This window comes from Falco rusticolus, chromosome 7, assembly GCF_015220075.1.
Source record: "Falco rusticolus isolate bFalRus1 chromosome 7, bFalRus1.pri, whole genome shotgun sequence".
Taxonomy (NCBI): Eukaryota; Metazoa; Chordata; class Aves; order Falconiformes; family Falconidae; genus Falco; species Falco rusticolus.
Genome location: NC_051193.1, coordinates 14,994,446 through 15,019,709, shown reverse-complemented (window position 1 = coordinate 15,019,709; position 25,264 = coordinate 14,994,446). Strand labels below are relative to the sequence as shown.

Sequence of the window (25,264 nt, the reverse complement as noted above, 5' to 3'; positions counted from 1 at the left end):
TTAATACAGCTGATAGATTTCTGGCTTGGCAGGGAAGAGAACCTCCCTGACTTAATCCTTTTTATTTAGAGCAGGAGTGGGGTGCTGAGTGAGCCCAGCTGTGTGCCCTGATTGCCCTTCTGGTGTTTGGGGTTTCTCTTTTTCTTTTTTTTTTTTAAAAAAAAAACGCTGGGGGAGAAGGAGGTGTAATCAGCCTCTCCAGTTCCTTTTTCAGATCTGAGGTCTCAGTTCATATCTTTCCATCTCTGGCAGGTATTTCCCAATCCAGACGTCCTTTCCAGCCACCCACTATTCTCTACAGTTGCCTCTCGGTTAGAGAAGCAGAAGGCTAAGGCATAAAGCACTCGCCATGTTTATGGGTCTATATGAAAGACAGCTAAATCACACACCTAATATACCACAGTGGCGCACTGCGTCTATTTTCCGCACTTGAACAAAGAGAATCCTGATACATGCTCAGGCAGGTGACGGGTTTGGACACACAGTGGAGCACTCGACTGCCCTGGCTGAGGTTAGCCCACCAGCATGAAAAAACCCTTTTGCTGGCAGTCACAGGCTTTCCCTGACCGATACTTACTGCGTTAAAGTCAACAGAAAAACGGTGACTTACTGGGCTGGGATGTGCTTAGCACATTTCCTTAACCTTGCCTGGACACCCTGGTGTGAGCCGCAGCCCCTGACCTCTGCTACTGCCCTGGCCCCCCACCACGGGGCTGCTGGGTGAGCTGTGCTGCCGCCCCCCCCATCCCCTTCCAGTTCCCATGCTGGATGACTTCATTTTGAGGCTGTAGCCTCAGCCATTCTCTCATGGCTGAACCCAGACTTGGGCTTTCAACAGTTGCGATTTTGATTTGTTCTTAAGGGGAAGGGAATTAGTTTGTTTAATTATTTGTTTATATTATTAGATTATTATCCAAAGAGCTAATTAGGAAATGAGCTAGTTAGGAAAGTCTGTCTGTTTTCAGATCCTGGTACGTGTGTGGGAGAAACATGTCACTGGGCTTCATCTCCGATAAAGTTTTGGTTCAGAAGGGCTGAAAAATATCAGGCGACCACACAATGGCGAGAGGCTTCAGCCAGATATGCCCCATGAAGCAGAGGTGCCCCACTGAGAACTGTGGTCCCCCAGGACCCCGCGCCGTGCCTGGGGAGCAGATCAGACCACAAGTAAAGCCAGCACAGTGCTGCTGAACCGCAGCTGCCCCCTGCTCGGTGTCCCACCGACACCGCTACGCTGAGGGGCTACATGCTTAAAGCACGGAAGATCAGCAATGCTACATCAGGTCATCCTGTCAGAGAACATCCTGAGGAACTTAACCTGCAGACTGTCAAATGAACGGAGACACCTCACCCATGGCAAAATAATAAAAATGTCATTAATATGTTCTGAGTGAAAACAGCAGGGAAGAAGAGAAGCCTGATGGTGGGCTATAGAGGATGGGTCAGAAACGCAAGCCTTTTAAACACTGCCCTTCTTCAGCCTTTTAAAGCAAAGCACTTCCCCCTGCACAGCTGAAAATATGCTTCTGAAGCAAATTCCTGATATCCTTCTTGTTTAGTTCCTGTTTTATTTAGCTGTTACCAGTAGAAAGGCCAAAACTAAATAAATTAATAAATGAATGAATGAATGAACGGATGAATAAATAAATACAAAAGGCATCCTGCAGGATGATCTTGCAGATTCCAATAATCAGCTTGGAAAACGAGAGCTCATCTTCTCATTCAATATTAAAGGAAATTAATATCAGAGCCAAGACATTAGGGCTACTAGGAGCCTTCATGTCTAGCTCTACCTAGAAAGAAAACCAGACACAGAACAAATTGGAAAAAACAGGGAAGTCCTCTATTTTAGTGACAAATGAGTTCTCGCACACTTCAGGCAGCCCATATGGAATAAGAAGTTGTAGGCAAAGTTGCCAGCAACAGATCCCATCCATTCTTGTATAAGCCAGTGTGATGACTGCCCACTTCACAATGCCCTGAAGCCCTTGTCCAGCAAACAGGAACCAAAAGTTAGGCAAATAATTTCTACTTAATAGTTTCTACTACCCCTCTTTGATAGGGGAAATCATCTTCTCACAGGCATTTCTTGCTGTATACCTCTGGGCGATTTTCCATGCAATCTAACAAACCTTCTCAAATACTATTTTAAAGGGGTGAAAAGCAGCAGTTTAGTAACACCTCACTGCTACAGCTGAACACTTTGAACCCTCAGTCATTTCCAGGGGGCAGGTAGACCCAAACTACAAACTGCACCATATATTAGGAAGAATAGAAACTCTGGATACGTCCACAGTAAACTGAAATATGATTTACTGTATCCGTGCTTTCTTCCTGGAAATCCACTATTAATTCATTCTTACAGCTGTTCATTTTCAAACAGCTGCTCAGGCAAGTCTCTGCTTTTAGATCTGCCAGATGGCATGTACCTGTGCATAGCCTGTGTCATTAATTGCCTGGTTCCTGGATGAATGTGCAGCTTTATGGGTTCTAGCATTTGCTTGTCCATTTGATATCTTCCAAATCTGAGGCAGAAGCAGAAAAATGTGGCCTTGTTATTCCAGTCATGTGGCTGCTTTTTCTTTCTCTCCTCCCTGTCATTCATCCAAAGCAAACACTTTGGTTTGGGTTTGGGGTTTTTTTGTTTTCTTTTAAATCACCCTGAATGAGATGACTCCATTTGCGTACTCTGCAACAGCTCTTCTCAACCCTGGGAGCCACAGAATGAAATCCGGAGAGCTGTGAGGAATTTAAATTCCTGTAGTTTAAGGCAAATAAAATCTTGCTCCTCGACTCCTCAGGCATCTTTTGCCATGTGAAGCAGAGTCACTGCCTGTCAGTCCTGCAGTGCCCACACGATTACATAAACTGGTCATTGTTTCATTGACACAGTTTTCACTTTCTGTAGTGAATGGAAGAGATTTGGGTCAGCTCTTTTTATCATCCTGAAAAATATTACTCTGAAGCCCTTTGGTCCCCTGGACTGTCACCAGCAGCAGACCATCCACTGGGGGGGGAGTTTCCCCCAAGTTACTCTCCTGGGCACTATTCAGCAAGGATCAAGGCTGGCACAGTTCCCAGGGGGCACCTCTGTGGGATCCAGGAGGTGGGACAGGGGAGCAGGAGGGATCTCTCTGACTGGGACACCGATACTCCTGAGCACACAACTCCCCACCTCCTGGGCTAAGGGATACTGAAGCAGGACAGTGCCACAGCCCCCCAAAAATCTGGTGCAGCCTCCTAGTCCCCCAGGGCACCGCTCCCTGTGCCCGCTGGGTTAGCAGCCAGCCACTCGGCAAGGGCTCAGCAAGCACTGGGGCGGGAGGGAGTGACAAGGACGGCCCCATTTTTGGCATCCATGAGCCTTTCGATCAGCTCAGCTGTACAGTCCACAGGTTTTCCCTGAGTCTGCACCTCTGGAGCAAAACCCACAGCAGATGCTCCTCCCCGAGCATGCACATGCAGGAGAGCAACACCCTGGCAGTAACAGTGAGCGCTTTGTTTATTGTTCCCCCAAATGAGAGTAAAAGATGAGAGATGGGCTGATGTAAGCAAGTAAGCATGCTGTTGGAGATTGGCTTTTAAGCATCTAGGGCTCTGCCTACGCTATCTAACAGAAAGGGATTGTGTGGCTCGACAAAGTTGAAATTAATCTTCTGAACAAAGTCAGCCTTCTTCCAGCAGCCCTTGCCAGCAGCACGTTTCAGACGCCCTTCACCGCCTGACCACTTTCAAGTTTGCAAGTTAATGCCCCCATCTGAGATACAGAATCCCTTTTTCCAGCAGTGCAATGACTAATAATAAGCTTGATTTAACAGAAGTGGGAGACACATGATACGAAAAGAGCTGAAGGGCTGGCGAAGGGAAGTGCATGTAAGGGTCCAGCAAAGGCAGGAGGGCGACAGCCCAAACATACCTGGTACCAAGGACAAGAAGCACAGCATGTTTATGGGCGGCCATTCAGAAAAATACAAAGTCTGTCAAGCAGAGGAACCTGCCACCCTTATTATTATTTCTCAGTGTTACTCTTGTCATCTACATGGAGTCTGGGATCACAGATTTCTGCAAAATAGGAGGGATGTCCTAAGAGCAGGTGACTTGGGTCACAGGCGGGCAACGGCAGCAGGCTGGAAAAGAAAACTGCCGCGGCAAAATCTCCTCTGTCAACCTCCTCGCCGTACAGCCACCAAGGGCCAAAGGGACAGAGCACCTGGGTGCCTGGCCCTTCCTTCCCTTGCTGTGCTGCGTCACTGGGCCTGACAGCCATACGGCAGCTCTGCACCCCCACCGCACTCGCAGCGCTGGAGAGGCCACCGCCTGCCTTCCCCAGCCCTGTGCCTGGTACGCTACTGAAAATGCAAGTCCAGCAAGAAACTTGAAAATAAATCCTCCATGCTCATGTCTTCTGGCTCCTCACTGCACTTTGGCAAACACGAGTCTGTTGATCTTTCCAACGTTCACGTGAGGTAGGTAAATAATATCTTTAAAGATCAGGAGACTAAGAATGCACACACACATAAAGCAAGGCGGGGAGCAGACACAATTAGCAACCCTTTCTACATCACTTTAAAACAGAAGATGCCTCTTTGTTTAGTGAAATGGCATCGGAGTAAAAACATTTTTCTACCCTCAGTACAAAGAACAGAGATGATTAAAATGGGATCATTTCCAATAACTCCTTGGTTGGTGCATTGTGCATGCTGTCTATAAACTTACTCCCCCGGGAGAACAATAGGGGAATGATCAATGTTATCTTCGCTCCAGTCAGCTTGTAATCGATCGAACTTTAAAGTTTGCATGCATGAGCTCAGCACTTCAGCATTCAGTTTGCAAACAGTTTAAGTTTTGAATTTCTCATGCACAAAAGAGCCCGTTAAGGTCAATGGTGGCATTTTTTTTAGGTGATGGAAAGATTTCCATTGTTAAGTTTTCACATAGCTCCAGTTAACAAAACCTTACTATTCGGGCCAAATTTAAGTTGGCAAGCTCTCATCACACAGTAATTCAGATTCATTATTTTCCAGACAAACCATCCAAAGCCCTGTTTTGTAGGCGCAGCAGCATACATATTCGGTGTCTTGCAAACGGGAGATAACCTCGCTCTTTGGCCGAGGCTGTTCAAGAATTCAGTGGCTCGGTCTGAATGGGCTGGGCTGACTGCCGTGGGCTAAGTGTACTACACGGCTCTTTTTGATGAGTAAATGACTAGGCTGAGGGGTGTATATTTGCATCTCAGGCACTTCTTCATATACACATGCAGGAACTGGGTGACTGCGTGCTTATGCTGATTGTAAATGTCAACAATCACTGCTGATTTTGAATATAAAACAAATGGGGCAGCTTTCAAGTGCAGTATATAAGCACTTAAGAACTCAAGTTTTCCAGTTTCTTCCTTTTAGCTTATAAGCCTGGGAGCCAATAGGTAGAAATGTTAACACTTATCTCTTCATGTTCCTTTCCTTTCTACAGGATTTCTTTGATATGAACACTTGAGGAAGCAAAAGAGCATCTGTAAATCATCTGCCAGCAGGAAGGAAGAGTTGGGCAGGCGCAGGAAGCCTCAACCACACTCATCAGCGTGAACCATGCCAGAAAAATAGCTGAGGGGAGGAGGGAATGTGCCAAATGTGCCTAAGGCCAGGCCAAAATGCTCTGCACCCACCCCAGCCCTCCAAAAAGCCTTTGGAGGTGCTGGGATGCCAGGTGGCTGCGGGGCTGCCTGGCAGAGCACTAGTCCTGGCTGCTGGACCCTGAGTACATCCCAGCAGCACATGGTGCTCTGAGCTGGGAACAGGGTGCTTATTTTGAAAACTCAAACACTCCTGCACTGACTGACTCACAAGAACAAAGATAAAAATAAACTGGGCTTTTCTGTTCCTGACACGACATTTCGGCAACGCCACAGGTGCATATATCAATGAAATACACCCAGCAACTAGCAACAATCTACAACAGAAGTTGCAAACTTCTCAAATGGCCACAAAATATTTAATGTTTAAACCACATTCAGTTGTATTTGAGAGCAAAACACTCATCTTTTTCTGATTTGCAGCCTGGAACCGTAGGCCTGCAGGCCAGTTGGAAATGGCTGTATTTCAACATGTTCTCCTCGTGACTCCACTTCCAGCAGAGCAGAGCCTGGCCTTGGTGCAGATGGGGTCAAGCAGTGTCACACCTCTGATGAAAATTCACTAGATGACCTTGCTGGATTGAGAGACTGACCGATAGCACAGGTGTGAAGTGGCGTGGCCAAGGGGCCTGCAAGCATCCATCGCCGCCTTGGTCCCCAGCAGCCGCGGCAGCACCAGCAGATATACCCTGTGACCTGGGTGACTGCGCAGGCAGCACCCTGCGTGCACAGCCCGGCTGCTGCCGGCACCCAGCTAGCTGGGGATGTTTGTACTGTGCTACGACTGCAGGGGGAGGCTCTCTGCATCCAGAACAAGAACCAGGAGTGAAATTAGGTCTGTGGCTGAAACAATTCATTTTCCAATGCAAATAGCCTATTGTGATGATCAAATAATTCAAGTCATCGCTTGGGAAAAAAGAACAAAACAAAACAAAACACACAAACTGCTATTCAAAACTGTCTCAGAGCTTGGCACGCACTGTTGGCTTTATACAGAAATTATCACATGGGCTTTTCATTCTTGGGCTGAATTTCAGTTAGACACCACCTACCTGGTGACTTGTGTTCGTGTGCCAAAGTCCAGGGATCTCATTGACTGCAGCACTTCAATACAGCCCATGTACTAGGGAAAACAGAGAGAGAGAGAGAAAGGAGGACTTTAATACCTAGCACAGAGGTAAGAGGAGGCTCACAGAAGGAAACAAATATGATTTCAGTCCACCAAGTATTATGCAGAACCCCAGTCTAACTGGAAAATCAAATCAGCCACCCTGAACCTGCTTCCTAAATAGATCTTATTTTACTGAAAAGTGTAGAGAGAACAATAAAGATACCAGTGGCTTCAACAGCATAGCACAAAAAAAGGTAAAGCACTCTGGGGACACAAAATCCAATCATTCCTTTTTTCCAGTTCTGCTTATCCTCACAGATTAGCCCGTGGCACTGAGATGAGAGGAATACATGAACATTGGAGAGAAATTCCCCGGGAGCAGAGGGGCTCTGGAAGCCCCACGGGACTGATGCACTGAAAGACCCCATGCAGAAGAGCTGCATGTCCCTTCAGAGCAGCGGCAGGTATTACCACACGTGAGGAAAACCACTGGCTCCATGCTGCTGCACATCTGATGACAAATAACCTCTGCAGAAGATGAAAGAGGTAGAGTTGCAATCCCAGCTCATAGCAACAGCTCTTAAGAGCCCGCACTATACACTGACCTGCTTTACATTAGAGGCTGACTCCCACACTTCTGCTGTATGGGGCTGAGCTGGGGGCTTTTCCTATACTCAGTTGGGATTTGCATAAGATTAATTTTCAGAAACATCAAGAATGCGATGGCATGTCAGCCCATAGACCCCTTTGATGTTACATACAAACCTATGAAACCTTTTCATCTCAATGAAGCGTGCTCGGCTAAGTCTATCCACTTCTCCCAAAACATATCTTACTAATTCCTTCAGCTTTTCTGTTGATATCCATCTCTCTGCTGTTGAAGCACTCTGACATCTCCATTTCACAAGGCTGGCATAGGTCTGGGTTTCTCAGTTTGCGCCTCCTCTTCCACAACTAATTCTCCCAGAGGTAAAAGGGGGTTTGGGAGCATCCTGCAGTGCTCATACAGTGCCTGAGGGCTGCAGCGACAACCTGCCTGGGCAGTCCTCTCCTGCAGAAAGTCAAAGCCTCTGGGATACAGCAGACAACCGGGAAATCCCAGGCAGGGACATGCATGCTCTGTCCTCTTGTTCTGAAAGAACGGCGGAAGCACTCTCTGTCCAGAGAAAGGGACAGTATTTACCTCCTCTGCCTCACTTTGCCTGTGAATTGATTTTTCTGCTGGGTCATTCAGAGGCAGTTGGATTGAGGTATCTGTTTCAGCTTTGGAGACTTTCAGAAATTAATGTGTGTGTTAAAAAGAGAACATTATACGCGCAGTCAAGCAGGGATTCCACAATTGTATTATCCCTATTTTGGTTTCTTTCCAGATAGCAATGTAACCCCTGGGAGAACTCCAGAATTAGGTCAGAGACCTGGAAAGACATCAATAAGAATCTGAAGGGTTAGCAGAACTGCTTCCCTAATGAACATTTAATGACTTGGAGAGCTATCTTACTTGTTAAAGACATTCCTGCTTAATGAGAACAAAGCAAACGTGGAAAATACGTCTAGAGCCTCAGCTTGTAGCTCAGTGGTGACCTCTGATCCTATAGTATAAGGTCAAGCATCCTGTGAGCTGGTGGCTGCTCCTCTATCCTTGAAAAAAGAAAGATTTAGAGGAGCAGGTGAGTCATATGTTGATAAGTGAGTCCCCATTGCATCCTGAACAGATGCGTGGGAAGCTACTCTAAGCAAAGATGAAAAATCAATATTAGGTTTTTGCATAAGTGACCCTAAGTGAAGCTGAACTTATCAATGATTCACAAAAGACTTTTTTTTTTTTTTCTCTTTAAAAGCCTGAGTAGGGAAGTGCATTAACATGGCACCTCACTGCATCTCTCATTTATTTTAGCTGCCGTTGGTTATCTAAACCAGCATAGCTAGTAATGGCTGAACCTTCACATCTCAGTAGGAGGGTACAGAGAACCAGCAGAACCTTGGGCAGGAGGACACCGCTGGAATGGGACAGAGGGAGTCAGGGTCACAGAGCTGGGGAGAAGCCCATGGAGCACATAAAAGGACAACGGGATACCAGAAGCCTATTCCAAAAAACAAAAGACACTCTCCAAGGAAGAAAAAACAATTAACAAATAAACAAGGAGAAGATTAACTCCTCCATAGCTGAGTCCAAGAAGCAGCATGACTGGTGTGTGAGAGAAAGGGGAAGGCAGGAGAGAAGGGCAATGCCTGTCTCAGAGACCTCTCCTGCGCCCAGACTCCAGTGCAGGTGGTGCCCCTGCTCCCCAGCCTGTATACCCCAAGCAGCAGCTCCCACAGAAAGCTAGTGGGCTTGTCCAGGGATGCAGGGCCGAGGCCAGCTCCCACCTTCCTGCTGCAGGGAGGGTTAAGCTAAAGCATCGGCAGGGCAGCAGCCACGCGTGCCCACCTGCAATGCCCCAGCAGAGGAAGCCACACAGCACACAGCCCTGCCCCAGCCCAGGCTCTCCACCGGCTGTTTTCGTAACGTGACAACAGCAATATTGAGGGCGCAAAGGTAGTGTCCAAGGAAGGGGGGTTCATCTTCCGAAGCCCCACAAAGAGGAGCACGGCTCAGCTTCACTGAGCTTCTAGGGGAAGCTGGGGGGAAGCTGGACACAGGCACAAGGGTGCTGTAACCAGCCTCGGGCCACAAGTATAGATACAACTGCAGAATCCAGCTACCTATAGAAAAATATAATGCCAACACTGAAACAAGCCCAGTGCTAAAGACCTGACATTGCCACTGAAAGTGGATGCTGAGCCCACTGATCTGTCAGCAGCACGATGGAGAACTCTTGCCAGGGTGAGCAACAGCTCTCAGAAGGGAGAGACTCACTGGCCCCTGCTGGAAAGGGAACGGCTCCTCTAAGGACGTGCACAAGGCTGTCCCCTGTCTCCCTGCAAAGGGCTGGGGAGAGTGTTGGCACTGGGGGCTGCTTCGACTCTCGGTGTTTGAATCTGGAGGGTGATCTGGGGCTGGCTGCTGTCTCCCCATGCCGCCAGGGATGCTGAGCCCACTGATCTGTCAGCAGCAGGATGGAGAACTCCTGCCAGGGTGAGCAACAGCTCTCAGGACAGAAAGGAGGAGAGGTGGGGAGGTAGGGGGAGAGAAGGGCAGTTACTGACCATGCACATCTTTTCACATCTATTTACAAGAGATGATGGAGAGTGACTGCAAACAGGATGAGGGACCGTGTAGGAGGAGACGTGCAGGCACTAGGAAGGGCCCATGTGAATAAGCTTTTCAGGCACCCTCTAATCCAGACCCATTTCATTCCCTGCCATAACACAGTTGCTCCAGCTCCAGCTTGAATGACAGCCAGTGATTCACCCGCAGGAATCATAGAATCATTGAATTGTTTAGGTTGGAAAAGACCTTTAAGATCATCAAGTCCAACCATTTAACCCAACACTGCCAAGCCCACCACTAAAACATGTCCCTGAGCACTGCATCTATGCGTCTTCTAAATACCTGCAGGGACGGTGACTCCACCTCACCCCTGGGCAGCCTGTGCCAGTGCCTGACCACCCTTCCAGCGAAGACATTTTTCCTAATCTCCAATCTAAGCCTCCCCTGGTGCAACTTGAGGCCGGTTCCTCTTGTCCTGTCACTTGTGACCTGGGGGAAGAGACCGACCCCCCTTGCTGCAGCCCCTTGCAGCAGCTGTGGGGAGCGATGAGGTCCCCCCTGAGCCCCCTCCTCTCCAGGCTGAACCCCCCCAGCCCCCCAGCTGCTCCCCGTGGTTCTTGTGCCCCAGCCCCTTCCCCAGCCCCTGCCCGGCTCTGGACACGCTGCAGCCCCTCAGTGTCCCCCCTGCAGTGAGGGCCCAGCGCTGACCCCAGGATTCGAGGGGCGGCCGCACCAGTGCCCAGCGCAGGGGGACGGTCACTGCCCCGGCCCCGCTGGCCACGCTGTGTCTGACACAAGCCGGGCGCTGCTGGCCTCCTTGGCCACCCGGGCCCCCGGGGGGCTCATGCCCAGCCGGCCCAGGCAGCCCCCCAGGCCCTTTTGTACCCTGGATGTGACCCCGTCCCGCCGCTCCCTGGGCCTGGCGGCGTTTTACCCCGGGCAGAGCCCCCGGCCCGGCCAGGAGCAGCCGGGCTCTCCGGGAGAGGCTGTGGGAGACGCTGCCGGAGGCTTTGCCGAGGCCCAGGCAGACGCCACCCACAGCCTTTCCCTCAGCCCCCAGCGGGTCACCCCGTCACAGAGGAGGTCAGACCCATCAGGCAGGACCTGCTTTCCATAACCCCGCGCTGGCTGGGCCCGATCCCCGGCTGTCCCGCATGTGCTGGGTGATGGCGCTCGGGGTGACCTGCTCCACGGCCTCCCCTGGCACCAGGTCAGGCTGGCAGGGCTGTAGTTCCCTGGATCCTCCTTCCTGCCCTGCCTGTGGATGGGCACCATTTTTGCCACCCTCCAGCCAGCTGGGGCCTCCCCGCTCAGCCAGGGCTCCTGATCCGTGATGGAGAGTGGCTGGGTGCTCCAGCCCCCTCCAGATGATCTCCTCTGCCAGATCCCACCCAGCCCCACAGATTGGTGCGTGTCTGAATGGTGTAGCAGGTCACTGACCGTTTCCCCTTGGCACTACTTTAACAAAGTGCTTTTGAAGTGAGGGGAAATTTCTAAGCTGCCCCCCACCCTTGTTCCTTGCAGACAAGGGCTGCCCGGGCTGGGTGCTGCCCCACATCAGGGCACAGCTCTCTGCCATGCAGCATAGGTGGCTGCAGAGCAGCAGGAAAGTTTTGCTTTAATTTGCTTGAATAATTCACCTCTAGCTTGCAAGGGACCCAGTGAGAAGGGAGACTGGGCAGAAGAGAGCAGCAGCCACCGGCACGTGGCAGGACGACTGCACTGGAGTTGCAAGGACACAAGCCTCTGCCTTTTACACTAAGGAAAAATAATTTGCACTAAGGAAAAATTAGTTTTGCCTGTAAAGGCAGCGGTGCTGCTCTCCCTGTGCTGGCTGCCAGCCTTGGGAACATGCTCTCACGTGTTGCAACACCTGATTTTAGATCCCCCGGCTTCTGCCCTGGCAGGAAGGTGAAGCACTGGCCTTCCTCCATGGACAGCGCCAGGAGCCAGGAAGGGGCGTGGGGAAGGAGCAATACACAGATCACTGTAGTTTTGATGGAGTTTTCTCAGCCCTTCCTTAGACACTGCCTGTGGTGGCTTTGGAGTCGAAAAGCCACTGTGTCCACTGGAAAGCAGAGACCACGGCAGCTATCCTGGCAGCAGCGCTGCGCTCCTGTCCGCTCGCAGGCTGCACCATGCTGCTGAGCAGCCGGTTGGCTTGGCAGCTCATCCTGCAACACGCAGCAGCCTTTTACCGGGCTGGGGTCTGTGCTATGTAACACCACTAGCAGCCACCAGTCAGGCTGCTAATGAAGAGCTTTGGCCCATGTTTGCACCTTGCAGGAGATTCAATCAGCTCATTCCTCAGCTTGAACTGTGCTGGCTTCCTCCAGCAAACACCAACCCCTTCCAGAGCTGAAAGCAAAGCCGGCAGAGCTTGTCCCCCATCCCCAGGGGCAGTGGAGAGGCAAAAGCAGCCCATGGCAGCAGCCATGCACCGCTGCAGGCGTGGGTACCCCTGGGGCACCTGCGAGAGAGCAACAAACCGAGGCCAAACGGGCTGAAAAACAGACGGGACACTTTCAAGGAAGAAAAAAGCCCATTACAATAAAGCCCAGCAGTGGTTCATCAGGGCTGGCCTAAATCTCCTCATGTGCTTGTTCTGCTCTCAACTTCCTCCCCGTAGCAGCAGCGGTGCAGAACGATGGGCTTGGTCTGCCCCACTCCTCCTGCCCACACACATGGCCTCTTCCCTAAGGGGCAGCGAGCCATGGCTTCTTGTGACGGAGAACAGCTTCTGATAAACAGAAATCTTTGTGGGAAAGTCTGGCCCTTTCCTTCACAGGTTTTCCATTTTAAAATACATTTTGAGAAAAAGCCAGGGAAAAGTTTGTAAATAGACCGACACACATTTTTCTTTCCTTTTTAGTTTTGTGCTGGAGACCCACTTTCTTCAGCACTCAGAAAGTGCTGGTACTCAGCGCTCAGGTACTCAGGCCAGGGCTCCAACAGAACTGGTTCAAAACTGCCCTGTCCCTGTGCTCCCGGCTGTGACAAAGCAAACAGCCTGAAAACATGTGAGTCTTTTAAGAAGCAATCACCCAGAGAAGCGCGTGGGCCTTGGAGGCAGTGCCGGCTGCGGAGGGGAGCTGCCACGTGGGACAAGGCGAGCACCCATAGGTGCTGCGGGGCTGCCACACACCCCGTCCCCCTACGCCCGGTGGAGCAAGTGCCACCCCAGCACCCTACAGTCCTGAGCCCCCGGCTTATGTCTCACAGCTATGGCTCTGAAGCCATGAATCACCAGAGCCCATCTCCTTCCTGCAAGAGCCCCAGCTCTACGTACACGTGTAGTTAGTTATTTATGACAAGTGATGCAGAGCAGCAGTGCGGTGTCAGGGTGCTGTATGCCGGGGAGGTGGCTGCAGCTGAAATACCGCAATTATTTCCCTGCCCTGAGCACAGAAGAGGGGCTGGTGGCTCCTTGGGACTGTGAAAGGGCTGCCCTGAATGCCCTCTTCCCACACAGAGGCAGGGAGCAGCTGCTCCAGGCTGACCTGTTGCAGCCTCTATGGACAACAGCAGGACTGCGCAGGGGGCAGCTGCCCACATGCACTCTTTCAGGGCGTACTTAATGGCATATTGAACTCCTGTGTTAGAAGCAGTCTGGCCTCTTTTACTCTAGAGATAAGCAACTGATTTTATATATATATGTTGGCATGTATCTATAGATATATGCCATCAAACTCCTAGCAGAGGATCAACCTGTTTATTCGTAAAATTCCTTGAAGACCAAGGATGCTGCAAACAACCTGTACCATATTATTTCATTACAACATCATTATACTTTAAAATATCTGGCAATAGCATTTCCCTTCCATATTTTAGTAAAATAGCACATTTTTAAACCAATCTGAACACCATTTCTCAAAGACTTTGCATTATTGATTTAAGCCCTGCCACAGACCCTTACTCCCTGTAACACCATCCCGTTGATTCTCCCTGGTCTCAGAGGGGCCACTGGTGCAGGGGAGTGCCGAAAACCGAGTCTTGCCCTCCCGCTCAGAAGCAGCCATGCCCCTGGCACTCCCCACTGAGCAAGAGGAAGGACAGCAAGTGTCTCCTGGAATATTCCTCAGGCTCATCACAGCCGTAACGAACACCAGCAGGAGACCAGAGTGCCGTGGCTGCTATGGGCACCATTTAGAGACAAGCTCAGCTCCAGATGGGTGGCACTGTGGCAAGGCACAAAATGGGTAGAATGTGAACAAGGACAAGGTAAAGATCCATCTTCTAATTCCTACAGCGAACTGCATACAAAGTATGTTTTAAAACGTAACAGTGTGGGTATCAGAGCTGTCCGGGCTCCTGTTAAAATATTATATTTGGGCTTTTTGTTATTTGCATAAGCATCTCGGGGGAATAGGTGTTTTATGGGTCTCGGCTTCCTCACCAGAGCCCGGGTGACATATAGCCATGACACAAGTGTCCTGTTACCACTAGTCACATGCAGCCACAGCTACCTCCCAGGGAGACACAATGAGCCCAGCATCGCATCGTCTTAAACCAACCCCAGAAAGGCAATTTCTGCCTCACTCCACTCCATAGGAGACAGCGTCTGTCCAAAGACATTTCATTACCTCACCATATTATTGCCTTTCTAAAATAACTGGATTTTCTCCACATAAGTGCAAAATCCTCTTGACTCCAATTAAGTTTTTAAGGCCAAAGACCTCCAGCAGCAGACCCCATAATGCAGACCCAACCCTTCTCCTAAAACGGTCTCTACAGAGATCCCAAGGATCCCATTCCCTACCCAACAGGGCAGAAGAAGCTGCATGGGGCAGCGGGTGCCTCCAAACACCAAAGGAGGGAAAGCGAGGGCGAGGGGGTGAGGATTGGGAAGACTGGGTAAGGTTTGGGAGCAGCTCCCACAGCTGCCTGGCCCCTCAGCCTCTCAGCCCCACTTTGCCTCCAGGTGAGACCACCCCTCCGCACCGCACTCCTGCCATGCTGCAGCCCTGCGCCCCTGGCCGCATCCCAGCCCATCTGAGGCTTCACCCCCAGCTCCCAGGGAAGCCTTGTGGTCCCTGGGGAAATGAGCACCTTGCCTGTGCTCTGGTGCTGAAGCCCCAAAACCTCCAGGCTGCTTATTTACTGACCTGCTTGTTATTGAAGGAGCTGGCTGAAAAAACACCAAGAGTTTGGCCAGGACACGTCAGTAATGCTCTTGCAGCTCCTCTGGGGCTGGCTCCTGCAGGGAGCAACAGCAGTCGGAAGGTGCAGGAAAAATGCAGGGAAACAACATTTCCCTGTTGCAAAGGCTCCCACAAGTGATCCCCATTCATTCCCCATGAAATGGGGTGACTTCCAGAAAGTCTCCAGCAGAGAACCACGCTGTAAATACAACCTGGGAAGCAGCAGAAGAGGACAAGCCCTTCACACGACTTTCCTGTCAAGTCCTTCTCTTTTTTTGCTTTTTTTTCTGCCTTTCTTGCTCATGTGCTCCCCAGCAGACGACACCTCAGTGCCTCTGCTCTCAGCCCTGGGCCACAACAGAAACCCGGGAAATTCCGCCTGCGCTTCATCTTCTCCTGCCCATGTCAGAAACCAAGTACTTTAAGTGTGCTTCAGGCATCAGCATGTCAGCATCTGAATCTCTATAGGTACCTCAAAGCCTTCATCACGAGTTCCACTGCATTGGGCACTGCTCAAACCGCAGCACACAAGGCAGATCCTGCGCGGCAGGTGCTGGGCAACACGATGCCATCCACCAGCGCAGGCCCAGCAGCAGGCTGGCCAAAAGCGTAGCACCTGGAGCTGCAGTGGCCCTTGCACTGTCACTGTTAAGTCACACTCTGCACGCTCAGCCATCTATTTTAGCAGCTTGCTGCTGTCAAAACCTCAACTGCTCACTTTAGCATGAGAATTTAAAGGCAAGTAAACAAAAGGGCACGTATCAGCATGATGAAACAGGGCATCCCCTGCCTCTACCTGCTGCACCCCAGGTGAATGCCCTGGGGGCTCCTGCGGCTCCACTCACATCGGCTGCTGCAGTGCTGGGGTACCATCACCTTTCAGCCAACGTCCCATCAATCCAGCTGTGCTACCACTGCTGGATGCCAGGTGGGCATCTCATTCCTGCCTGGGGAAAGGTGAACATGGCTATTTCCCCATGTTGCTTTTCTACCCTCTGACTTGCCCACCCTTCCTGCTGCATTTGCAAAGGGACTGATTGATTTATCTTGGCCTTGCACCTTCCTTTAGACTTTCCTGCTTGTGAAACACCACGTTGGGAGACACAAATTTTGCACAGCTTTTTTACTCTCACATTTCGATACCTCCTGCACACCAAACTGAGAGCTTACAAACACACGCGTGCACCCTCAGCACCCTTGCCTGCAGCCCACCAGAAGGATCAGATGCTGGTTAAGAAACCCTTGTACAGCTTGCTCCTGCAGTCCCCCTCGCATGTCAGGGACAGGCATGACGGCTGCGAGAGCTACAGGAGCCCCTGGCCAGCCCAGCCATTACAGGAGTATTTCTGAAGCAGGTTTAGCCCATTTTCTCTGCCATTCCCCTGTGGTCTGCACTGGCTCCCTCCATGCAAGCAGCAGGCAGTTTTTTCCCAGGAGTGCTTTTGACAGATGAAGCGTAAGCACTTAAATGTGCAGGGTCAGAGGTTCAGAGCGTAAAGAAGGAAGCAAACAGCTAGCAAATGACAGGGTCTGGCCACAGAGATGTAAAGTCCAGAGAGGAAAAGAAAATTAGGAAACTCCCAGGTGTGGCAGGGGTGGAGGGAGTGAAAGCACCGAGGCCAGGAGGCATGGTCCCCTCTCCGCCACTGACTGTTAATTAGAAGACGATACCCACCAACCCCAGTCCACAACATGAAAAATACCCAGGAAGGCTATTTCAGGGTGTCTTCTGAAGAAATAGGCAGGGTTTACTGTATGTCATAGTTACCAAGAAAATCCGACACAGTCCTGTAACATCGAAGGAAGAGGGTGGAATTTGCATCCTGCCCGGTCACCTCCCAGGGCAGGAGGCACAGAGGAGAGGTTCTCCAGGCAGCAGCAGCGGTCCCAGCACCTCTCACACACCCTCCGTGACAAATATGTCAGCAGCACGGGCCAGCATGCACCTAGTCCCTGGGAGCTGCTCCGCGAGGGTTGGGAAGCCCTCTCCATGGGCCTCCTTCTGCCTCCAACACACATTTCAAGCCAAAGCAACCCCTGTTTGAACTGCAGATCAGCTGCACTCCTCAGAGAGTCTAGAGGCAGTCTTTGGGAAAGAGATGTTGTGTTACCTCTGGGAGTGGCTGTGGTCCTTTTAACTCCCTCCATTCGCCACCACAGCCCTACGTATGTCAGGAGACAAGAAATGTACGGGAGAAGTCAGTGGTTTGGGGCACCGACTCTATGAGTGGGAGCATGTAGGTCACCCTGCAGCCACCTGAGCAGTTTGCTTTGTCAGAGAATGGGAACCCTGTGAGAAGTACTCACCCGCACGCCGTAGGTTGCTGCCGGCTCCCCCACGCTTTCACCGCTCTGCGTGAGGCTCCTGTCCTGCCTGCCCGCAGAAGTGGCCCCCTCGGCTCCCCGCACGACGCAGTCCCCTGCCGGCTTTGGGGTTAGGGCCAGCTTGTCCAGGTCCGGCTGTGGGTAAGAGGCCGACAGGCAGCTGATCTCAGGCGAGGTTGGGCTGCTCGGGATGGTAACGCACTCCGTGAGTTTAACTCGTGGCACCTCTTTCGTTCCCAGACAGAAGCTTTTCAGCCCCGGCAGGTTTGATGGGTTGGCGAGTTTAATGTTAGCCATGCGGGGGATCAGCGTGCACAGCGTGGTGCAGGTGTCCTGTGGCCCCAGGGAGACATCTTCTGTCAGCAAATTAGGTGTCGAAGAGTGGGAAGAGGAGGACGAACCTTTGATATTTAAAGACGTATTTTGCGCACCTTCATCTAGGGATGTTATCGAATCATTCCTGAATCGGCTGTACTTAGCCCTGTGCAGCATCCCTTGATGTCTGAATAACCCTACATACAGGACGTGTCCACCCAGGCTCTGCTGGCTGCGTTCTCTCATAGCCTTGGCAGTGCCGTCACTGGGTACTCTCGCATAAATTGGCTCTTGTAGATAAATTATATGAAAATCAAGCAAGTCACACAATTTTTAAAACCAGAAACCTATCGGATATTGTTGCCGACTCCCTCTTGAGTGGTTTATTTTCCTCAATGGACAAGGCTTAAACCTGCATAGACATCTGGTATTTTGTAAGCAGCAGTAAAAGCAGCATCAACGGTAGAGCAGCTCAAGCTGTGCCGCTACCCAAACCTGCCTGCATCCCTGCCTCAAGCCAGGCAAGAAAGCCCACCTAGCTCCCAAGACTCACAGTCGTGGCATCGTTAACCGCGGAGTCCTGGCTGCGGCAAAAGCTCAAGCATATTCCACACAAAGCAGAGCAAGATCGCGACGAGCTCAAACACGTTTTCAGGCCGGCAGGAACCCCGCGAGGTACGCAGCTCTCCGCGTTTCCATCGCCGGCTGCCCCGAAGGCGAGAAGCATCCCCACGCTGCCCCCCGCCAGGCACCGCACCGGTGTCAGGGTCACACCGAACCGCCCCGGCAGCTCCCGGCGCCGGTATCGCTAATTCTGGCTGGAAAGCCCGTCGGCACCGTAATCCAGAAGCAGCTGGATGTGCCTGCGCCCCCGGCGCCGCTTCCCGCAGAGCCGCGGGGCAGCCGCTGCGCAGCGCCCGAGCCGCCCCCGCCGCGCCGGGCCCCGCCGCAGCCCCGGCCGCCGCCGCCGCTTTTATGAATGAAGTTTTTGTGAATGAGGCTCGGCGCGTGCAGGCGGGCAGCGCCGTGAATGGCGCTCGGCGGGCGGCCGCGGCCCGGCGGCCCCCGGGGTGCGCCTTGCAGCCAATCGCCGCCCGCCGCCGGCTCACGCGCCCTCAGCGCGTGGGGAGCGGGGCGGGGGCCGCGGCCGGCGTCCCCCCGGGGCCCCTCTGCCCCCCCGGGGTCCCGGCGTCCCCCCGGGGCCCCCCCCCGCCGCAGCGCGCGGCCCCGGACCCCACCCCCCCCGGGCCGCCTCCGCACGGGCAGAGCCGGGGGCTGGGGTTCAGGGGGCGCCGCCGCGCCCCCGGGCTGCCCGCCCGCCACAGCGGGGAGGTCGGGCTTGTCCCAGCGCCCCCGGCCGCGGCCCCGGCAGGGGAGCCCCTCTGGCGCGGCGGGTACCGCGGGCAGCAGTCGGGGCCGCCGGGTTTACCGTGCCCCCGAAAACACCGGTGCTCCCCGCAGGAGCCACCCTCGGTTCCCCGCCGGGCCTCGACGCGCGGGGCGGCGCGGGGGGCGACAGAGCCAGGGGGAGGGGAGGGCGGGCTGGGGGCCCCGAGCGTGCGCTGCCATCCTCCCGGTGGCACCGGGTGGCAGCGGCCTCCCCCCCCCGCGGCTCGGTGCTGGCAGGCGGCGGCGGCTGAGGAGGGGCGGCGGGCTGCCCTGCCTGTGGCGGGGGGAGAGGGGAAACCACGGGCGGAGGCTCCGCGCAGCCCTTGCGCTGGTTTCTCCGCCGTGCGGAGGCCGGTACTCGGCCTGAAAGGCGCCCCAGTTGCCACAGTGCATCGCGGGGGAAACCCGGGCCAGGCTCTGCTGGCGACAGCGGCGGCTTTTGAAGCCACCCTTTTGGGGAGGTAGCTCACACTGCCCGCAACGTCAAACCCAAAGGCAAAACCTGGACCAGCGGCGAGTTACAGAGTGACTAATTTCTCATGACGCTTTAATGATGGCTTTGAGCACAAAAGGATAGGAAATCTTCAGAAGTGATTAGCAGCACTAGGGGTTGTACGTGAAGCCAGAAACTCTTAGCACAAACGTTTTTCTGTCTTAACTCTTTCATGTCAACACCACACTGGAACACAACCCCATCACGGCTGGAAGAAGCCATGGTGCCCTCACTGGCGAAGAGAAGGGACCCGGGATGCGCCAGCTGTGCGTATCCTAAAGGGGACAGCAAGGACCAGTATGCTGATGCCCCAGGCTCCTGTCCCAGGCAACCTCCCTGATTCCTCTTTTTACTGCTGCAAAAACCATGCAACCAGACAAAGCAAATCTCTTTCCAGCCAGATCAGCCTTACCGTCCTTCCCACCTCTTCTCTGAGCACACAGCGAGGCAATTCCTGCCTCACAGCAGCCCCTCGCCGCAGATGACGACACCAGGAAAGGGTGGTTTGGTGATTGGGATGCTCCCCCACGCTTTAGCTCCAGTAGGGACCAGTTCATGGCCATGGACTACCTCTGGCCCATGCTGGCCTTCATCTCCTGAGCCCTTCTTCCAGCTCCTCCTTCCTCAGGAGGAAGGCAATCCAAGGAATTCCTTAGCTGTGTGAGGGAGAAAAGGGGCAGGCGGGGCCCTGCAGGAGCTGCAGCCCCCACTGTGTCCTACTGCAGCTGACAGGGCTGGCAGGTGAAAAGGGGTAACAGGACTGGCTTTAAACCTGGCTGGTGAAAGGGAACGTTTTCCAGAAAAATAAGCAATAATGCAACAGCCTGTCCTTCACGAATCACCCAAGAGCTGTGTCTGGAGCCCTGCATGCCACCAGCACCTGCGGCCCCATGGCCAAAGCACTGTTGACCTCCCAGGTGCCGGGGGGCTCAGGGGGGCTTTCCCAGAGAGGCGAGGGAGGCTGGTACATTAACCAGCACTCCTGGGCTCACAGGCACCAGCGAGTGCGATTACCGTGTGGGAAGTGAAGAATAGCTGGTGTTTTACAGCACGTTCCAGAGAAAAATGAGATTGCGACAAGCTCTGCTTTCAGCAGCGATCAAGAAATACAAGCTCAAGAGCAGAATCCAGCAAAGAGCGGCATTGTCCAAGGAATAGTAGCCATTGTGGGGAGGGGGCGGAGGGAGAAGAAAAATGCCATGCCTTTGTAAATTAAAAAGCTTTTTTTCTCAAGGCTAAAAACAAGATTTCTGTTTAAGATACTGGGAAATCGGCCTCTAATCAGCACAAAGAACAAAGCTCCTTTAAGCACTGGTGAAACCGAGCCTACAGTCTTGAATGCTGCCTAAAAGGAGCCTGTGTTTCTTGCTCACAGCTTGAGTTCCCTGTTGCCCGCAGTGCTCAGAGCCCGGGGAGCTGCCCTAGCTCGCTGCCCACCCACCCGCCCACCGCTGCGCTGGCAAGAGACAGGGAAAAGTCCTTTTGCCCCTCACATGGCTGGTGACATGTGACTGTGTGTGCTGCCAAAGGCCACACCGTACGTGTGCTCTCAGGCTACATGGGAATGCCCTTCTGGTGCAGTCGGGAGCTGAAACCTCCCTTCACTATGTTACAAGCCCCCTCGCACCCAGACCCTCCATCACACCCTGTTCACAGCCCCACATGGTCTCTCAACCTCAAATATACTGCATGAAAAACTGATGCGAGCAGTCCACAGTCATGTCACGTCACAGGGAGCAGGAGCTTTAGCAGGCATAACCACATCAATAGGGCAGCACCGTGACATGGGACCCAGCTACAGCCACCTCCAACACCCCTCTAAGAGAGCTGCAGAGAAGGCAGCAGCCACAGCCTTTGCGGCAGGAGCAAGCAGTGCCAGCCCAGAGCCCCAGGAACCCCCGGACACCCTTGGGAGCAACAGAATTTCAGGCTGGGGTTGTGGGATGGCAGCTCTAGCAGGCAGTTAATGCCACCACACCACCCTCTCCTTGCAGCCCAGGGGCCAGGGAAAGCAGACGCCGTGACATGCACATGGTGCTCACTGGCAACAGGAGAGCTCAAGGCAAATTGGGGACCAATTTAGATGAGAGCAGCCAGCTCAGCAGTCTTGCACCAGGAGGGTGTGTGGGCAGCTTGGGGAGCAAAGCTGTTGGCCACCCACAGAGCACATCCAAAAAGCAGTTGCACTCTTGCAGGAGCCCGGAGGAAGGAGGAATCTACTATGCGCTTCTTGCAACCAGCACAACAGAGCTCAGCGCTCCTGTTAGAACACGGAGTAAACAGGGGATTTTTTCCCTTGTATAAATAGCAACAGCAGAGTTAATTCACGCTAAGGTGCACTGAGCTCATCTGCCTTCCTTCCTTCCTCATTGATACGCCTGGCTGACGCTGGCAGAAATCAGCAAAGTGTTACAGAACGACAGGAAAACCCCGTAACCTGCAACCTGGTGGCAGGCACCTTTGGGATGCCCTGAAGGACACTTACTTGCACTAGTGAAAGTCATGCACAGCCACCGTTTAATTTCAGTTGAGAAAATTTTATTTTCCCACATACTGAATCATCCTCACTGTTTTATCTCCTATAGGTACCTTTCCCTTGTTCTGCATGAGTTACAACCTGGTGTATTTGACAACTGCAGCCCAACTCCTAATTTTCAGGTGTATCAGAAGGGTTTTGCAAGGACTGAAGACACGGAACCGAGAGCAAATGGGTTTGAGGAGGACAAAGGTAAGGCCTTGGGTACAGAAGCAGTGGGACATTAGACTATCACCGCTTTTCTCCCATTCAAGCTCTGAAGGATCCAACAGAGCCAATCCCAGAAAACATGGCCTAGGGTGACTGACAGACAAGTCGCAGTTTTCCTGCTCAGGCACCACGCTGTGTTCTGCTCAGCCCAGTTTAACCATTCACAGCAATGTTGCTTTGTCCAAAGCTGCAGCAGCAAGGCAGCAGAGCCGCACGGGGCTAACGCAACAGAAGGCAGCATTGCTCTGCCTGGGTGCAGGGCGCATCCCTGCAGCTGAGCACCAGTGGGAGGACCCAGCGTCGAATGCAACAGGGCTTAGGTGGATGTACTTCACGTCTGTCCTTTTCACCGCTGCTTTGCCTGGCAGCACCCTCACCTCCTCTTTCAAACACTGCTGGGCTTTGCCTTTTCCACCAGGAGAGCCCTGCAGCATGGGGGAAGAGCAACAAGCTGGAGACTCCTGTGCAAGGGCCCAAAATTCAGAGCCTGAAGGTTGCTCAACAGCCACCACAGACCCATCAGCGCACCTCTGAGGGAAAGCAGTCAAAGATAATCTCACATGTCCCAGGCTATTGACAGCACTTGAGATGAGAGCTGAGCACTGGAGGAGAGCACGGTGTGGGGGACCCATGCCACAGCTGTCCTTTCTGCAAGGTGGCTGATGCCAGCCTCTGCAGGCTCAGCAAGGATGTACCGAACACATCAGAGCTGCTGCAAGCTCTCAGAAAACAACGTACTGCCCTAACCACTGCTTTCTGAAAGAAGATCTGCACGCTAAGAGCCCAAAGATCTGTTCAGCAGCACTTGCCGGCCTGACTCAGCCCTGTTAGCAGGGAGGCCAAGTGGCCAAGAGCAAAACTCAGCATCATCTGATGGCTGCTGTATCACAAGGTGCTGAAAGCAACAGCAGATTAAGCATCTAGTGCCTGGCTCTGGCTTTGAGCACAGCCCTGCAGCAGGAGGGGTACAAAGACAAATTTCAGCCTCAAGCAGCCTCAGGCTTCATCTCTGCAGAATAACCCAGCACATCAAAGAAGTTTCAGCATCAGCACTGCAAACTTACTGTCAAGCTCACAAGCTGGAAGCAGTCATGCTTCAGCAGCATCACAGGGCTTGGTATCTATGCATTAGCGGGCAGGGAACCTCCTTTCCTGCAATTCAGCTTAAAGCTGTATTTTTGTAGGGCAACCCACGAGCATATATTTGAAAAGAATAAATCCCACAACACGGTTGGACTCCTCCCAGTATCTCCTTAGCTGCACAGAGGAGACCTGAGGAAACACTGAAGGACATACCCTCACTCAGCATCTCCCGCTTCATCCTTAGATGGTTGCTTTTAACATGGTTGCAGTAAATCAGGAAGGAAACCTTGACATGGGGGCATTTCCGATTGTTTTATTTTTGCTAACTTGCTCTCTTCCTCTACAGTCAATAAACCTCCCCAAGGAAAGCTTTGCAAGAGCTTTTTCCAGTTCTTGCTACCCACGGTTTCTTCTACCAAACATCCTTGCCTTTCCGATGCTCACCTCCTCCAGCTGGTCGATGGCAGAGAGGGCACTTACCTTCCCAACTGCAGCTGGCAAATCCCCAGGAGTCTGAAACAAAACGGTCAGGGGCAGAACCCATCTGAAAATACCTTGCAAGAAGGGCATTACGAGGAGTTCAATGCTCTAAATAACATTTAGGGTTTGTTTTTTTTCCTGAAAGATGTCACCCAACAGGAGAACTTGTGCAATTTTATTTGAAACTGTTGTCCTGGTTTCAGCTGGGAGAGAGTCCATTTCCTTCTTAGCAGCTGGTGCAGCGCTGCGTTTTGGACCTGGTGTGAGAACGATGTTGATAGCACACTGATGTTTTCTTCAGTTGTTGCTTTGTAATGTTTGTATCAAGTCAAGGACTTCTCAGTTTCTCAGACCCTGCCAGCGGGAGGGCTGGAGGGGCACGGGACACCAGGAGGGAGCAGAGCCAGGACAGCTAACCTGAACTAGCGAAGGGGACATTCCGTACCATAAGACATCACAGTGAGTATATAAAAGCTGGGGAAAGAAGGGGAAAACATTGGGCATTATGGCATTAGCATTACTTGGGAAGACAATGTGTGATGGAGCCCTGCTCTCCTGCGGATGGCCCAACACCTGCCTGCCACTGGGAAGCGCTGAATGAATTCCTTGTTTTGCTTTTTGCTTTGCTTGCGGGTTTTGCTTTACCTGTCAAACCACCTTTACCTCAACCCATGGGTTTTCTCACAATTACTCTTCCAATCCTCTCCCCCACCCCTGTGGGGGCAGTGAGCGAGCGGCTGCGTGGGGCTGGGTTACACCATGACAGCTGTACAACATCAGCGCCGCCCCCCCCCCCCCACCAGGTTCAGAGCGACGATGTTTATCATTGCTTTACCACGCTGCAAGGAATGAATAACCTGCTATGTAGGCACGAAGCCTTCCAGAAGCCCAAAGTTGTTTTAAATTTAGCATGCAGAGAAACTTGCCTTATTAAATACAGAGCGAAGCGCCGCCTGCGCACACAGTGCTGCTGCAGCCTCCAGGGAAGCCGAGCACAAACAGCTGCCACGCAGGTTAACTGTAGGAAACACGGATTACTCCATGCTCCCTCTCCCATTTCCTTTTGTATAATGGCAACTCTGTTATCAGTGCTATGCGATTACTAAACTCTTCTTTACTCATTAAAGTACTATCCTTGGAAAACACCATGAGCGCGCACTGGGCGGTGTAGATAGCATCCAGATGGACACCCACACACATCCGCCTCACAAGAGCGCGCTCACCAAGCATCAGTGGAAAACTGTAATTTAACAGCTACGAGCATACCAGGGGCACGTAGCTGTTGCCAAGAAGTAGATTCCAGCTTATGAGTTAGCACAGTACAAAATGCAGGGAAACCTAAAAGACCCCAAAGGTAAACAGTCTGCAGCTGCACCATTTCCTCCAGGCCTTTTTAAAAGC

At 52.5% G+C, this 25,264-nt stretch overlaps 1 protein-coding gene across 3 annotated transcripts in view; it reads right to left on the bottom strand.

The window, feature by feature from the left end:
* The window catches only part of SHC4 (SHC adaptor protein 4), a 36,440-nt gene extending 16,341 nt beyond the window's left edge, over positions 1 to 20,099 (bottom strand). For 2 of the 3 annotated variants that reach the window (XM_037394068.1, XM_037394069.1), the window contains exons 1-2: positions 17,340 to 17,944; positions 6,682 to 6,752 (exon numbers count right to left, since the gene is read on the bottom strand). In XM_037394068.1, the coding sequence (XP_037249965.1) occupies positions 6,682 to 6,752; positions 17,340 to 17,918 (650 nt within the window). In that variant the 5' untranslated portion in view covers positions 17,919 to 17,944. Of the gene's footprint in view, positions 1 to 6,681; positions 6,753 to 17,339; positions 17,945 to 19,966 lie in introns of those variants that run through there. The other variant, XM_037394070.1, reaches the window with a different exon arrangement.
* Between the last annotated feature and the right edge of the window lie 5,165 nt (positions 20,100 to 25,264).